Source organism: Chlamydotis macqueenii, chromosome 1 (genome assembly GCF_036417535.1).
Source record: "Chlamydotis macqueenii isolate bChlMac1 chromosome 1, bChlMac1.mat, whole genome shotgun sequence".
NCBI lineage: Eukaryota > Metazoa > Chordata > Aves > Otidiformes > Otididae > Chlamydotis > Chlamydotis macqueenii.
The window spans coordinates 25,518,667-25,536,085 of NC_141556.1; the positions used below are offsets into that span (position 1 = coordinate 25,518,667).

The 17,419-nt window shown below is 38.9% G+C and overlaps 1 protein-coding gene across 4 annotated transcripts; it reads right to left on the reverse strand.

Moving 5' to 3' along the window:
• Positions 1-1,692: 1,692 nt before the first annotated feature.
• On the reverse strand, positions 1,693-17,122 carry ING3 (inhibitor of growth family member 3). Of its 4 annotated transcripts, XM_086747402.1 has the most exons (13): positions 16,972-17,112; positions 16,730-16,801; positions 12,724-12,828; positions 12,438-12,538; positions 11,392-11,457; positions 10,120-10,216; positions 7,870-7,941; positions 7,445-7,564; positions 6,122-6,279; positions 5,573-5,763; positions 4,218-4,407; positions 3,247-3,285; positions 1,693-2,584 (listed from the first exon to the last, which is right to left on the reverse strand). In XM_086747402.1, exons 4-13 carry the CDS (start codon positions 12,531-12,533, stop codon positions 2,468-2,470), a joined length of 1,146 nt encoding a protein of 381 aa, XP_086603528.1. In that variant the 5' UTR covers positions 12,534-12,538; positions 12,724-12,828; positions 16,730-16,801; positions 16,972-17,112; the 3' UTR covers positions 1,693-2,467. The 4 variants fall into 4 exon arrangements, with proteins under 4 accessions (XP_086603528.1, XP_086603512.1, XP_086603504.1 ...); XM_086747386.1 differs by lacking the exon at positions 12,724-12,828 and having other exon boundaries at positions 6,122-6,180; positions 16,972-17,122; XM_086747378.1 differs by lacking the exon at positions 12,724-12,828 and having other exon boundaries at positions 16,972-17,122.
• Between the last annotated feature and the right edge of the window lie 297 nt (positions 17,123-17,419).

The following is a 17,419-nucleotide window of genomic DNA, read 5'->3' on the forward strand; positions in this document are numbered from 1 at the left end:
TGGATTTTTTCCACATTTTTCACCTTTGTCATATTTTCTTAACTTAGACACAAAATACTGATGTACTAATATATACTAATGAAGGTAAAGGTTAAGTTTTTTTCCTTTTGTGAGTTCTCTAACTGGCTCCTCCATGAAAATATAACAAAACAGTGAACCAATGCTCACACTAAAAACTGAGATTTTTATTTGGATTTGCAGTCTCTGCACCATCTTAGGTATGGTTACCACCAAAGCGAGGGATTTTTCTATATATGGTCTTCATTCTCAATGGACTGACTTAGTTCTAGAGACTTAGACATTCAGTCCAAGGGGAGTCCAGATTACCTGTTGCTTATTTAACTGCAATTCATAGCATGGCACCAGTTTCCAACAGAACAAATAGTTTGTTATCTCTATGATCTCAATAGCCTCACTTAAAACCAGACATTCTAGTCCTGAAGTGTTTTTTTAAACTGAGACCTCCACAGAAATACCATACACAGAGGGTTCAGTTCCCAGTTTTAATGGAACCTTAGTTACACTGCTCTTTGCTGTTTATTTTCACCGATTTCTATTCTGATTACTTTAACAAAGTCTATTTACCACCCATGATCACATTTTCCTTCTTGCACATTTACTTTTACCCAGTTTATGAATTTAAAATGCTTACTTTTTTCATTTTTAAATAAATGTTGTCACAGAAGCCTGGTTTCATTTTGGTTTAGATAAAGCCTGCATTTCCTGCACATACTCCTGTTACTAATGAGCCTAACTCTTTTTATTTCCTTGACACTATTTGCATAGTTATGTGTTGAAACATTGCTTCTCTCCCTCTCTTCTCCTCTGCGTGGGTTTGGAAAGCTACCATGGTCATGAACTCCCAGTCTGGCAGCCTAAAGAGCAACCCAGTGCTGAAGTAACATCTTCATTCCAAAGGGAAAGTGTAATTTTTTCAGCAAAGGAAGGAAGGAGGAAGAAGAAAAAGGGAGTAATAATCTTGCTGCATGAAAGAGCCATAGAGAAACAACAAAAGGAAATTGTCAGTGAAAGGAAATCTACAAACTATGTCCAAAATAAGCAAGCAGGGAAAAAATACAGAAAAATCTTTCCATTATATTCATGGACAAGGGTCTAATTTAAAGACCAGTTTCCTGATCCTGTACTACAACACGTACAACTCACACATCTAATCATTTATGGGCCTCCATTTCGTCTTCCTAACATGATCCTCCCTGTTACCCTAGGGATGCTATACCAGGATGAACTCCCTTTCTTCTTTCCTGACCCATGTGTTGTTTTTTACATGAAAATCACTGTTCAGGAAGGAACATGGCACCTGCAAGACACACTTACCATAGTTTTCTTCTCCCCTTCCTATTTCCATCTGTGCCATGGAAATAGGAATGCAATCCTGACAGTGGGTGTCTCTTGTCATGGTAGGGAATTTTTTTTTTAAACCACATGGAAAACAGAACTTTTGTGCCCATTTAAGCAGGTTCCACTGATCATCTGGAGACAGAGACAGCAAGGCAAACATTTCAGCATTTGCCTATATATGTATTAGTTATCCACCCACCAGAGAAACGTCCTCCTGTACAACGATCCTTCGCGTGTCTCATGTACAGCAATTTCTGATGCAAACTTAGCTATATTCTTCTGAAACCATTTCAAGGACAAACCTTTTTTTGACAAATGTAGAGAAAACATTAATTTGAGGAGCTGAGGTTGTTTTATTTTAACACCTAATACAATTCAAATTTAAAGGATTACTTGCACAAAAAAATAAACACATTTGGTATAAAAAATTTATCATCACTTTAACACCTTTTCTCCCTCTTATGGCCTGCGCCTTCTCTGGAGCAGAAACATATAAAGACTAATGGCACATGTTTGTTTTATTCTACAGCATTTTTTTTGTTTTTACATACTCAAGTACCCTAGAGGACAACAGCCCGCTGTATACAAGAACCATTTTCTTCAGCCTGCTGAATTAAGTTTCATAAAGAACCAAAGCTATAAAGGCATTTTAAAAACCATTGTCTCGTTTTTTTTCAGAAGCACTGACTTTCTGCACCATTTATATACATAGTGTTACATAACAGCTCTTGAGTACAGTACATGCAGCAGAAGATATCTGTTGAATATAAAACATACATTTAAAATCTTGACTTATCAGAATTTTTTGAAGATTGAGTAATTGTGGAACACCCACTGCTTAGAGAAAATGGTTTGATAGTACAAATGTCTGCATATGTTGGCCACTGGAACAATCCAAGGCTCACTGGAATAGTATCTGTAGCACATCAATGTGCATAAATAATTTACTTACAATATTAAAACACAACTAGCAAAATCAATAGCTCAAGATCTTATGACTGCTATGTTAACCCTTAAGTGGTTGCAAGGAAGTGTGTTGGGGGTTCCTCCCCCTCTCAAGTCCTTTATAAAACCTTTAGTACGTAATTTGTTTTCCAGATTGAGAAACTTATTTATGTCTACTGCCTCTTCTCTTCATTGCAGCTGTACACTGTGGACAGTACCATTTCCCTTTCGGTGCTTCTGTCAGTCCAACACATCCATAGTGGAACCACTCAATAGGGCACTATTAAAAGAGAGTTAAAGAGAGGGGTTGGGATTTGGTTGTTTTTTTTTTTTTTTAAAAAACGCCACAAATACAAGTCTATGAAAATGAAGCATGAGGAGAAAGCATAGATTCTGCTTTTCACACAAAGTCACGGGACAAAATGAGAAGAGAGGAGGATCTCAGTCCCTAACATACACTCAGTAGATGAAGGAAAGCAATAAAAATTCTAGGAGTCATACATGGACTCACATAATAGAGCAAAAAAATAAGTTATGCTTCTAAATACTTAGTTTGACCATATAAAAGTGATACAAAAGTAATCTTAATCACTCACTTCTGTTTAAATATAGTATCTCAGTAAATACAAAGTTACATTTTACTGTTCTTTTAAAACTTCTTTTAATTTGAAGGTGAAAACCGATATTAGCAGCAACATAGCTAAAAGTTCCTAGAAATAAAGGGCATTTTAAAGATGTCAAACCTTCCCAGTGAAGGGTGAAGCCTTCTCAAAAAACCTGAACTATGAAGACAGATGAGAAGTGCCCAGAATAATAGTTCAATTCATATGCACATTACTCTAAAAACCTCTACTCTGAAACCAACTCTAAAGAAAAGTAACTCCTTCAAGCAACAGATACATGCACGAGCGTCTCATGAATGTTTTGAACTTGGTTACTTACATCTTGGTTATCACAGCCTACCATTTCACCATAGGACACCTAGTAAATAAGAAAAAAAACCCATCCTTATTAATAATTATATCACTAATTAAAAGCAATCAACATTTTCAAAGGGCTAAAGTTCAAGTTTCTTCCTTTGAGGAGTTTTCCATTAAGAAGAGCAACAATATTTTGATTTTTCTTTTGTTTCACAATCCAAACAACATGTTCACAGCAAAGTGATTTTTAAAGGTATTTTATGCAAAAAAAAAAAGATACTTCTGCATATTTCAGGGAGGATAAAGGTCAGCATTCAAAATCTGAATGAAGCACATTTTGGTCTAAACAATGGTACTTGGTACATCATCAGCCCAGTTTTCAAGATTATATTGATGTCTGGCATTTCCCTTGCATACATGACAATTTCAAGCACTTTATTTGAAACAATCAAATACTCTAAAGAGAATTACCTAATTCTATAAACTCTAAAAAAAAGTCAACACTCTTAAAAGTGTTTAAAATAAGAACAGGCATTTTTACATAAAGGTTTCTCATGTTATCATTCAGTCTCTCAAGTTCCCAGATAGCTCTTACAGAACTAGTTTTCTGTTTGGTTGTTGGGGTTTTTGTGTTTGTGGTTTTTTTTTGGGTTTTGTTTGTATTTGTTTGGGTTTTTTTAAAGGAAAGCAGAAGACATCAGGCAAATTCCTTACTAACTTAAAAGTTTAAACTAAAGTCACTGTTGTTCAATTTTTAATTTAGTTATTCCTGAAGTCTTCATTAAAAGATTTTAAACTCTCCAGGGATGCCACATCACTGGAAAACTTGCTTGTTTTTAGCTTCAACAGTTGGTTGATTCATATCACCAGTAAGTACATAAAAACAGATCGGAATTTCAATACTGCAAATAAAATGTTTTTAAGCGAGCAATCAGAGAAGGAAGTTCAAATACAGCAGCACCAGTTTTATTTCAGGTTGGAAGCCATCCTTACCTGATTACAAATGCAGTAACGTGGCTCATTTGGATCATAGGTCCAGTCAACCTGGCTATTAGAATCAGACTCTGGAATTACTGCTGTTTGCTGAGATAGTTCTTGTGCCAGTGCAGATGAAGAAGAACATGATGATAGAGAAGAAGAGGAAGATGATGAAGACTGCTGACTTGAGGATTTGTTGTTGTTTCTGAAAAAAGAAAAAAAAAAAAAAGAAAAAATAGCATACCATAATTTAAATTCATTTCCTGCCAAGCGAGAGGATCACCAAACAAGTACTTTGTTGCCTCTGAAATACTGCAGTATGTAAACCCCAAAGGATCATTCCCTAACAGTTTTCATTCAACGATTGCAAAAACATTGACAAGTCTTTGGAAAAAGAAAGAAGTCTTACTAGCTTACAAGTGCAAGAAAGGCTATTCTAATCAATGGAATTTAACAGCTTTAAACGGCCAAATGGCTTTAATGAATGTTTTTCTTCACCAAATTTTCCATCAACAGCCTTGGTGTCAAGTGCCCATAAAAATGATGTTACTAATAAAATGGAATTTACATATAAAAAATGTCATATGTCATGTACAATAGATAACTGTGTTTTGAAGATGACTGATTCTATGTTAATCTCCACTCAACCATCACCCATCACGCCACAGGAAGAGTGCCAGAATACAAATTCAATGCTTTTGTTTATAGGTCAGATCTGACACCCAAGATATCCACAGATGAAAAATGCTTCTAAGAAAAACTCATTAACTGAGCTGTGAACACACACACACAAATGCGTATGAAGAAAAAACAGCAAGGATGGGCATTTTGAGAGAAACTCTTTCAAGTACAACTTGAAAGAACTCACAATGTGTTGTGAGATTGTGTTTTTTAAAATGTTTTTAAATTTAATCAGAAATAAAATTAATTCTGTTTCCTGTCCTAGCTGGGCAGCCATCAGGAAGTGTCATTATTTGTGAAGTGGCATGAAGCAGATTTCCAGATTATTTCAAAACCATCTACAAACCATTGCAGAATAATTCCCAACATTTGCCATTAGGCCAAATCTTCTCTCTAGAACCCAGAAAAATGAAGGAAGAAACTAGACTATATCACAGATTAAAAAGCAAATCAAGACATTTACTTAAAACCTTGGAGTGAGTTTGCTTAAAGAAAAAAAAACAGTGAGAGGATAAAAGAAAAAAACCCTGAACAAAAAAATGCTGGCAGACAATAACTACCTTCTGCTGATCTCAACCCCTAGATATTAGAGTAGAATACTAAGTATATAGAATATAGCCCATGATGTTTAAAAGAAAACTTAGCTGTCTTAAAAGCTATAATTGCAGTCAAAAAGTAAGAAAACCTACTTGCTTTTTCTGCCACTTCGTGAATCTGTTGTTGATGAACTTAATGTTTGTGTTAATGTAGATGCCAGAGCTGATGATGAATACCCAGGTGAATCTCTGGATAATGAAAATTCTCTTCCAAGCTGAAAATCATTGTTCTTAAATGCTTCATAGCTGGCTTTTAGACTGGATGTTCGTCTTCCTTCCTTCATCTAAAAGGAATACTGATATTGTATCAGATTACACAGTAAAGCTCTTATGGAAGACATACCGGGCTGCTAACTGCTAGTTATTTGCACAGGTTCATTAGTTACCCTGTTAACGAAATGATGTATAGTATGTGGTAAAAGGGTGTAAGAATATCCCACAGGAAAAGACAGAAAACAAGCTGACCCTTTATACAAGTTTTACAGGATGAAAGTGTAGCATATAACAAAAATTGTAATAGAGAACTGAATCACATCAGCTGAAAGCAATCATGGGAATTCAGATTTTTTTAAAAAAATAAATCACTAGTCTTTCTTCTTAATCAGTAGCGATGGCAGAATGACAAGAATGTTTTGACATTACCTGTGCCGTGGCTTGCACTGCTTGAGCTGCTGCCATGGTAATTGCACCGGCCCCGGATCCTGAAGATAATGAGCCCAGGTTATATGATGCCAATGGTTGAGAAGAGTTTGTATTGTATGCATTGTTTGAAGAGGATGATGAATTACTGTTTCGACACCCTTGATGAACAGAACACATTTATGAAATTCAAAATGAAACTAAATTCCTTTGCATTTTAAGAAGTTATATATGACAACCAGGAACTCCGTTTATGCATCAGAGCAGTCTGATCATTTGGAAAAAAAGTTTAAAAAGTCATTTGACACAGCCAGTATTGGCTTAAGAAGAAAAAAAGTTTGTTTCTAACCTATCCTCATGTGCAAGAAGTCCTTTTAGAAAGATAGTTTCCACTGTCATATTCAACTATCAAAGAGATGCAGCTGCTATGTCTTTGTCTGTATAAACCAAATCTCCATTGAAATGATGCTGAGTACTGTAACCATCAAGAAAAGAGTAAGAATTTGATTGCACACCTACACTATTTCTGAAGTAGAACTTTTAACAATCTTAATTCTAAAATCTACAAATCACAGTTTTAATGCAGCGCAGATTTCCATGGCCATCTACAGACTGACAGCTGTTGACGTATAGTTACATGTTATTTGCCATCTCCTGTGACGTTCCCTTGAAAGAAAAGTAAAATGGATATGAGGGAGGCTACTTAAAACAGCACTAAACTCCAAAATGTAAGTAGATTTACTTACTATAACCTCTCAGAATCTTTTATTTTCAGAAAAGAAACTATGAAACACCCTAATTTTGAAGATAGGCAGAAACCTGTCTTGTGGTTTGTTTTTTTTTTTTTATTCACTACTCAAAAAGACTTCTCTTTTGAAATAGACAACACACTAAATTATTTTATTTTGTTGTAGACAAATGCCATATCAGACCAATCCTTAAAAAAAACAAAAAAAAGGTGAAAATTCTTTTCCCTTACTATGGAAATTGTTGCACGCATTTCTTCTTCCCAAAATAATAATGCACTGATCTCTTACATTTCTACTACTGGTTGAATGAAACTGTACTGTAATCTTCTTCCAAGCAGTGTAAATAAAAAAGAAACAGCCAACATGCAGCTGAGCTGTTAAATGACAACAAAGCTGATGCACTTAATGGACAACACAGATGAGTAAGAATGCCTGCGATTTCTCACGTTTCAAATGATTGAAAATCCCAGAGGAAAGGGTATGAGCCTCTGATTTCAAAAGGCAATAACTGAAAAATATAATTGGGTTTCTTGTCTTCCAATTAAAAAGCAATAAAATGCAAGATAATTAAGATTACCTGGTGTATTTTCTTTAGAAGCATCTGAAGTCAGGGTAGATAGAAGAGCTTCAGATTTAAACTTCTTTTCAGTAACATGATCTGTTGTACTATGGTGAGAAGATGGATTGTGTTTCCTTTCTACATGCAACAAACAAAGGGAACTTAAATGTAAAACCTCTTCAGCTTGAAAATCAAACTACAACTAGAGACAATAAAACAGCACTTTCAACTAATTCCCACCAGTAAAACCTTATATTTCATTCTTGCACTTTTTCTGAGTAGATGTTATTATAATTGCATTATCCCTTTTTGTTCCCCTCCAATGTTTGGAGAAAAATAAAAAAAACTTCCGAATACTTTTTTCCCGAATATTACCCAACAACAACAACAAAAAAAAAACGAAACATAAAAAGTGGACATGTTTTTAAGTGTCAAATACTTACTCTCAACTGGAGTGTGAGAATGGGCGTGATGGTTATTCACAGGCTGCGATGGTGTATCCAGCTCCAGAGACCCTAAGAGGGAGGTAAAAAAGGATAGGAAAATTTCAGAGTCATCATGGGCATGGTTTTGACTTTTAGATACTAAATGAGTCTCTAATCTTAACCAAATCACAATGCAGTTACATTCATTTTAATCAGAAGGATTTTTGTTAAAGCTGAAACCTCCCCTGTAGTATAAGCAGGAGCCAGTGGGAACAACAGTTTTAAAATAAAAACTGGTGACTGCTGCTGTTCAGCTGTTGAAATCAAGAAGTTAAAATAAAGGCCAACAAGGAGAACAAACAACAACATTGCCCTCAACATGCCACTTATTCAAATGAGTTGCACAGAAGCCAGTGACAGTTGGAAACTGCTATACCAGAAGTACTGACAATCTACCCCAATATGAATTGAAGAGAAGATTGTTAACAGGTAAACTGTATTAACAAGGCATCTTGTCCCACTGAGTCCATCTTGTCACATTGCGTTAAAATACACAAGCACTACCAACATCTTTCAAGATGATCTAATATTCAACAGAAAGGGCTTCAGATAATTATCCAAATTTTCTTAACATTCAAAATACACAGACAAACAATCCAAAGAAGGGGAAAAAAAAAAAAAAAAAGGCAGGAGAGGGCACAAATGCAAGTCTAAAAATAACATTTCTTGTAATACAAAGCTAAACGATGGCAGCATAGGGAAGACTTTGACCATAAATTTCCAATATACAACACAATGTACAACAGTTTGTGTATCAGTCTTTGGCAAAAAGATTTTGAACTAGCTGCAATACCTTACCAACACACATTTATACAGAAGACAATCCAAGAAAGTAATTCACATGCATTTTTCCAAATCTGTAGCTTCAACACTTCTTTATTTCTTTCTTTTTCAGTGCTTTCAAAAATTACATGAGTATTTTACAGAAGTTTAAAGAAAACTATTCTAGAAGAGGTTCAAAGCATAAGGAGATATTTCAGCTCAGCTGACATTAATCACGTTACAAACTAGTCCAAAGGCTGCCCTCTGGCGGAACCTCAACAATATGTATTTACTTTGAAAGCTAAAAATGTTAAGAAGCTTCTACTTAGCAATGTTTTTGGGGTTTTGTGTTTTGTTTGGGTTTTTTTTTTTTTTTTACTACCTTAAAGATCCAACATGCAGCCTGGTACATTTCTATTGAAATTCTACCTACCTCCCTCACCAAACACATAGCTCAACTGAAGGCAGTATCACATCTTAAAACTGCAGCTGGGATTCCAACTAAAATAAAACTAGTCCTTTTCTGTAGTTGCTAGTTCATTAAAAGCACTTAGTTTGCAATTTTCTTTTTGTGCCTGTTATTTGTAATAGCAATTACAAATAAAATATACAAAGCTTCCTAGATTCTATGACAAAGTCATATAAAGTTCAAAGAAAGAATATTTATTCCTAATCTCCTCAAGTGATTTAGCTTACTCTTCACTATCCTTGGGTATGAGAAGTGTCATTGACCCTTAGCTCCACAATCACAGTAGTTAAATCAATTTGCAAATTTATCATAATCACATTTGAACTTGATGTGTAAATGCTGATGTGTACAGAAAAGCCAAATTCTTCTACACCAAGCTGGCCAAAAAGTTATCACATTACAGATATGTTCACATTCTGAATACTAGCATTGCTCTACTAGTTAAGCATGCAAGTTTCTTACCCAAAATGCTTCTCCCTCACTACCCAATTACAAAACAATCCATTCTCTCCCCTTTAAAAAAAGAAAACCATTGAGTACCTAACTTTACTTGACATTCCACACCTATAACTAAAATAATCACCCTCCCGAATTTGGTGGCAATTAGTGCAACTAAAAAATTTCACTTACACTACAAGAAAGTACACTTTCAACTGGGTAGGTGGCAAGCTTAGGCTGAAGTATTTGTCTGAATACCTACAGTCCTTAAAAACAGGTTTAAAGAGTTATGTACCTTACTGTAGCAATTCACAAATGCAATAGCTGTGCGAAAAAATATTCTAATAACTCAGTTTTATCTTGACTTCATCGGTAAAAATTGTGGTTGAAATTAAAACTTAAGAATCACTGATGAAAAGTATCCAGGTTAAAACACAATTCTGAAACAACTGGAAATACTGCAGGCCACTTACAAGTTTATGATATTTTAATTTTGCAAATTGACTGTCAAGCTCTTAAAGGAAATCATGCATACTTACGTCTCTCTAGTATTTCTGTAATGCCAGCATTATCTGCTTCAAGTTCCATTTTAAATTTAGCGAGTTCCTGGTCTAATTTTCTCAAATGACGGTCTACCTGTTTTTGAGATAAAGCAACAATAAATAGGAACCAGTTCTGGAACACTAATATCCACACCCTTAATCTCAGGCTTGCTAAATTTTTCCCTTCCATCACTTCTCTGCCATGCAGTACTATGCACGTATAAAACCATACAGAAGCATAACTTCTTGGTCACCTATATTTCCCTAACTCAGCAGAGATACTAGGATTAACACAAAAATAGTGTTGTTGCTCCTAGGCTGTGCATTCAGGATCACAGGATACAATAAGGCTGCATATTGGTTCAGCAGCCAGAAGCCCTCCTCTTACTGCAGGCAATGTTCCAAGACATTAAGTGTTTCTTTTGAGAAAAAAAATTAAGAGGACTTGGTGATGTTGTGGGTATGGGCATAGATAGCGGAAAAGATGACATGCCCTTTAGAAGAGATTGGGCTGCATGGGGAAATTGCAAGTTTACTGAATTGCAATTTGTATGTCACTATACACATCAGTAAGCTTAAGTATTGAGTAATAGGGTCTCTAAACTGAAAATGTAAAGACTCCTGTGTATTTGAGTAAAGTATGACATACTCTTGGCTACTGAAAATTACCTTAAAATTTTTAAACTCAGTATCATGGAAAGAAACACTATGTTCTAAATGCTTTCTTCATCTGTAGTCATATAGCAGAATATTGTACCTAGCTCTAAACTATCAAAAGTTGAACAGGTTTTTGCAGTTACCAGCTAATCAATGGAGAGGAGTTACCTCCAACTTTTGGAACTAACTTTTGGCAGACAAGAAAGATCTAGTTTATGTCTACTGTATTTTAGTGCAGTCTGACTTGCAGGTTCTGATCTCTGAAAAAATGGAAACTAAATATACTTAAAATTCAAAATCCACATGCTGAAGGAAGAGTAACTTGCTTATGGTCTCTTTTTAGAAAAAGAACAAATAAGACAAAATCAATATGCATGAAAACCTTATGATTTCTAAAACTACTTGTGTATGTTCTGTATTTAAGTGACACTTATTACCCAAAGCAACAAAATTCTTAAGTCAATCAAATATTAAATATTTCTTTCACCAGCAAAAAATCTGTATGTAGCTGACATAACAGTTCAGGTAGCACAGCTGCATGCTTAGCAGAATGTTTAGAACTCGTTAGGGCATAAATTTAGGTAATTTACCACAAGCCTTGTGTCTACTTACCAAATCATATATTTGATTAGCCAGTTGCACTTTTTCATCTGCATCTTCCAAAGCTTTATAATAATCCTGTTATAAAGACAATTTTTAAAAAAATTATGAACATAACTGAATTAACTTCTAAGCTATTGTTATCCACATAAAATGTAAGTTAAAAGGAGAAATTCCAGTCCGTTTTCAGAAAGACTTTTACTACAGCAATCCAATTTTTAATCTGCTTTAATGAAAATCCATGGACAAAACTGTTTTTTTTAAATTATGTTTATACATGTTTTTACTCTAGAATTAAAGAGGTTTAAGTGCCTTTTGTTCTGAAGCGTATCTTGCTTAGGCAAAAACTACTTGAAATTTTGGTCCAACTAAATTAAAAAACAAATTTTCCATTTACTCTAGTGAAGTCAGAGCTTTGACTTTTTCTCTTTTTAAAGGTAGAAATCTATTTGTATTAATTAAGGAAAAAAAAAAACCACAAACCACCCTGGGCCAAATCAAGGAAACTGAAGTAGCAAGTGTAGGAGACTAGAAAGGAGTTTCTCCTGACAAAATGATGGACTACCTTGCTAAGAATACCACCAGCAATGCCCGAGTGCTGAAGGATAAAACAAAACACATCCATCTTCTTATTCCTCTCTCCCTAAAGCTACATATACCATATGTATAACATACACAAGGACACAGGCAAAATCACAGGAAATGCTGAAGCTAAGCTTGAAAAATATCCTCTAAAAGAAAGCCAATTAACTTACACAGCTTGATGTCACACAAGCAGAAACAAAAAGTCTGAGCTGGAAATTTAGTACCTGGTTTCCTCACCATTTCAGGATTGTAATTTTTAAAGTGCTAGCAAATACTAGGTAAAACTTGAGAGAAATATTTGATCAAAGAAACCATCATTTTTCTCCTCCTAGGTAGTCCTATCCATCTCTGTGAAAGCTCAAGGGAAGTCACAGTTCTGAACACTTAAGTTTCCATCAATCATAAGCTATTTTTTCCTAAGGTTATCTTCATTTGCAAATGAAAAATGTGACCCACTCCTGTGATATCCTTACTTTTTTGATTGATGTCATTTGTTCTTCTCTCCATTCAGGTTTGTTTTTCTTTGCGTTCATAAAAAATTCATTTACCCTCTGCTCAAGCTGATCCATTGCATCTGTAGCACAAGAAAAGATTAAGATAAATGTTATCTTCTCATGTATATAAACATTATGAAATAAGGCAGATATTTTTTCTTAAACAAAGTTGACAGGACTGAGGTGCAAACTGTCAGAGAGGAAAAAATCAAAAAAAAAAAACAAAACAACCAAGTGACAGAGGACAGAGGAGGGAAATACTTACCTTAATTTCCAAGAAGCAGAATTGCATTCTGGTAGGATTCATCAAGGTTCTTGTGCTCTCCAGCATGGGACAGGCAGGACTCCAAGTTCTAAAGGTTTTTTGTCCCTAAGAGCAGTGGTAGTGACTTAAAGCACGACCCAAACTCCTCACCCAGGGCTCTAGACTGCTGACTTTGGAACATTCTAGCCAGTTACAAACTGAGCAGGAAACAAAATGTTCTCCTAAGAGAAACAGTCAAATACAAAACCAAATAATTGAAAATATTAGTGCCTCAAAAAGGTAGAGCAACTGAAGAGTCAAGTCACCGCCTTTAAGTCAAGGCCCTCTCCATTGTATGCTAGGAAGGGTGAGAGCAAACTGAAAACACTCACAAAGTTACTCCTCCCACCCCCACAGAGTAGCACTAAAGGGTAAACGCACTGATTAAATACTATTGGGACTTACATGAAGTTGAGAAATATCGTAAGGGAAAAAATAAAGCCACCAATTCTCTAACATTAACTATCATAAGAAAGGAAAATATCAACTGCAAGTGATTTCACTGTTTATTGAGATATGAACAGGGATTCCCTTTGCTTTCCCTCCACCCAAAAAAAAAAAAAAAAGCAGCACTGAGTCTACTATTTCAACAGCTGGACACTTGTGCATGCAACAGCTTGCGTATTTCCAAAAACATGCAGCTGCCTCAGTCAAACTAGCTTTGACAGCCTGGCTAGTCTCAGGATAGATGATAGTACTGAAAATTGTTTCACAGCACTCTCAGCAATATTGTCCACGTAGCAGTTCCAAATTAAACGTGACAACGCACCAACCACCTACACACTTCAGACTCTGGGTGTGAAACACTTAAGATATTTTCCAGAAACCACCATTAAGACTGGATCACATGACAGCAATCATCTCTTACCAGGAAAAAAAAAAAAGAAAAAAAAAGTTAACTAACTAGTTCAACAAATTCAGGAATCCCCAAGTACAGTTAACTCTTCAAATCCAACAGAACTCAAAGGATTTCTCACTCTGTGAAAATTCACACCTAGAACTGTTCACATAAATAATCAAAAATCATTCATCCTAAATGATCAAAAACTTTCATCAATTTTCCCTGTGCTGGGAATGTCCAGCATCAAAACCAGCAGGAACCCAACAAACGCCCAGACAGAGTGCAATTAATACCAAGCCAGAACAGCTGTGACATAGGCTCATATCAACTTTATTTAGACCCAGACAAACAAGTCACACAATTTTGGTGTAAAACAGGTTAAAGATGGGAGAATCTGAACAACGAGCATTTCCCACTTGTACTGTATAATTCAGGGAGAAGATTAAGAAGCCTGAGAAGCAAGCAAGCAGCACACACTTTACATGGAGGCCTCTAGAAGCTTTGTTCTTTGACCAAATTACTATGATTTGGTCCACAAAGCCAACAGACAAAATGTTCTATCTCATATTGTCAGACTGCAAACAGCTAGGTGATAATTATTCTAATGGCTCCACAGACATGAAAAGAAAAAAAAAAAAGTATCTTCCCTCTTTAGTTTTTCTTGATGACACATATCAGTCTGTGTGAAACTGTGTAAGGGAAAACTTCCACAGAAACTTGGTCTCTCCTGAAGGGGCAGAAATGGCAAAGGGGAACGCAGGTCAGATCTATTAAACTATATGAAAAGTTCTCTCTGGTACGCTCAAGCTCCTTCACCTTTTATGTCCCACTATCTTTTTAATCCAACTGTGATATTATATTCTGAGATACTAATTTCTTAGATCAGATTTCCCAAGGGAGTTGCCACAAACTCTATTAGAAGAGAGGCTTTTTTCCAGAGCTTGATGTTTTACCATGGAGGCCTGATAATCCACAATTTAAATTTAGATAGAGGAACACATTTTATGCTCCATGTGGAGCTCAGTTAAAGCTCAAGAGTCAAGTCACAACTGAGACAGTTTTCACTTTTCCTACAGCAGCCTTATCAAGACACGTAGTAGGTACAGCTAGTTTATTATTTCTTCCAGCAACAAAGAGCAGCACCTGCCTCATTACAAGTCCATGTGGTCCAAACCAGACAGAATATAAAGCCAACACTGACTCTAAAACACAGCAGCACAGCTATCTCCGAATTAAAACTTACGTAGATTTCTGGGACAGCATCACTCATTGAAGTACCGTTTTCAAGTACTTCAGAGACACTGAATCTTCACAGCACAAGAACAACCTCCAGGTTTGTGTAGTATTCAGTGGGCAGTTTGGCAACCGACTTCTAAGAGATGGTAGTCTAGAAGTTTTGTATATGTCTTTGGATGCTTTGTCATTGTGCAAGAATTACGTAAGGTCCAAGAGAATTTTTCTCTGGGCCTAAGGTTGGTCTTAATATACAATACTCAGTGTTATTTGCTACTTCCAGTAATACAATGTGGACTGTTATTTGCAACTTCCAGTTAATGACACTTAACTTCCAGGAAATGACACTACTGCAACCTTGGCAGTGCTAGCTGGGTCAGTTCTGAAACACACTTCAAAAAAAAAAAAAAACTAGTAGCTTCTTTACTGCCCTACTGAACAGAAGTAACATTTGTGAACTTCGGCAGAACCACCTAAGTCAGAGAGCTGCTCGCTCCCTCTCCTGGTGCTCCCTGCACCTTCAGAGGTGCTGTCACCCGTAAGAAGCCATTGCTCTGTTCCCACAACTTTAAGCACTGAGGCCAAGATGGCACTTAGATGCTGCTTAGGCCTAGGTGCTAGCACTTAGGCCACAGTATAGAAAAAATCCTATCACCAGTTCAACATGTGTCAATGAAGTCTGTTAAACAGATCTGCCGGGTCCACTAAAATAAATATCCAAAGGAAAGCCTGAGACCTCAATTCAAAGTATGACAGCTTAAACTATTGTTTTCAAGAACTGTGCTCCCACAGTGTTGCATTTCGTATTCCTGCATGGCATTCACTTGCTATCTTAACCCTTGCTCTCATTCTTCTTTACTCTTCTGTATTGATGATTCCTCTCATCTCTTGTGCAATAACAGTTTCAATGACAAAGACCTTTGCACCACCGTTATAGATTAACGTATTAAATACATGTTAGATGACAGCAACACCTAACTGGGTGTTACGGGGCACCTACATCCCAAATGAGGTTGCATTAGAAAAGATGAAAAGGCAATGCATCCTGAAAACAGTATAAGGCAGTGCCTTGTATCAGGATATAAGCAGAGATATACAAAGTGATCTACAAAGAAACCTAAAGCAGACTGTGTATTTGGCTACATGTCAGCTAGGGCACGAGGGGATAAGCAAAAAGGGTCTTCACATAAGCTGTCAGGAACGGAGCTGGCTGGAAAGTTTCAGAGACAGCACGCCGCTACCTGTTGAAGGAGCGGGACACAACTCATGTTCCAAACCACCATCACTGCTCTTAGGGATCAAAAATCTAAAGAGTTTGGGACGTGCCACCGAAAATGCCTTTGGGAGCAGCACAAGCCCAGGAGCGAAACTCCTGTAAGATCCTACTCGCGCCGAGACTCCATCGTGGGCCTGGAGCGGGCGGGGGGCTCGGAGGGGCCGCGGCTCCGCGCCGTTCGCGGACAGGGTGCCAGGCGAGCGCGCCCCGCCCCTCGCTGCGTCCCGGCGGCTGCGGGTCTCCGCAGCGCCGCCTCCCGCAGCCGCACCGCCGGAGACGAGCTCAGGCGCCCGGTGCTGGCGAGACGCGCCCGGCCCCCTCGCACCGGATCGGTGCGGCCGGAGAGCCGGGGCGCAGGATGGGGACGGGGTGCCAAGACGTGCGTGGGCGGCGGTGGAGGGCAGCGGAGCAGAGGAGACCCGCCCGCGCAGGTCTGAGCGCCCCGACAGCGGCGGCGGCACCGCCGCTTCTCCCCCTCCGCCTTCCCCTCCCTCCTCCCCACACCGCGGGGCCGCGCCCGGCGGCGGGGCCCAGCGCCCAGCCGGTGCTCGCGGCCGCCCCCCGGCGGTGGGGCGGGGCGAGGGCGGGCGGAGGCGGAGGGGGCGGGACTCACGTACTCTGCACCTGCAGGTCCATCTCGCGCATCTCGGTGAACCTGTCGCGCAGATCCATGGGAAGCTGCTCGATCACTGCGGGCAGAGGGAGGGGCGGGGGAGCGGGGAGAGAAGGGAGGCGGTCAGGCAGGCAGTCACCGCCGTGGGGGAGGGGGGCGCCGCCTCTTCGCCGCGGCTCCCCCGCCCCGGCTCCCCTCCACCGGCCGTGCCCGGCCGCCCGGCACCCCCGTCCCGCACACACTCACTCTCCAGATAGTCCTCCAGATACAGCATGGCGGCGGCCGGGCCAGCGCCAAGGGGCTTCTCGCTAACGGGGGGCTCGTCCCTTCCAATATGGCGCCGCCGCCAACAACACCAGCAGCTCGACTCAGCGAAAACAACATTGGCGGCTGACGGCGCTCGCTCCGGCGGCGCCGCAATTGGCTGCCCGCGCCGCTGACGCGCGCCCACGGCTAGCGCTCTCCCGCACGGCCTCACGGGAAGTGTAGTCTATGTGCGGGCGGGCGGCGGGAAACCACATGTACCGCCATGCACGGCGGCGGCTGCCCCTCCCTCCGGGGATGAAGGGAGGGGCCGGCGTGGCTGAGGGGGCCGCGGTGCCGCAGCGCCGGTCGTTCCCGGCGGTTCTCCCCGGCGTGTGTTGTTCTGTCTGGTCCCGGGCCCTGTAGGCATACCCGCCCTGCAGGATCCGTG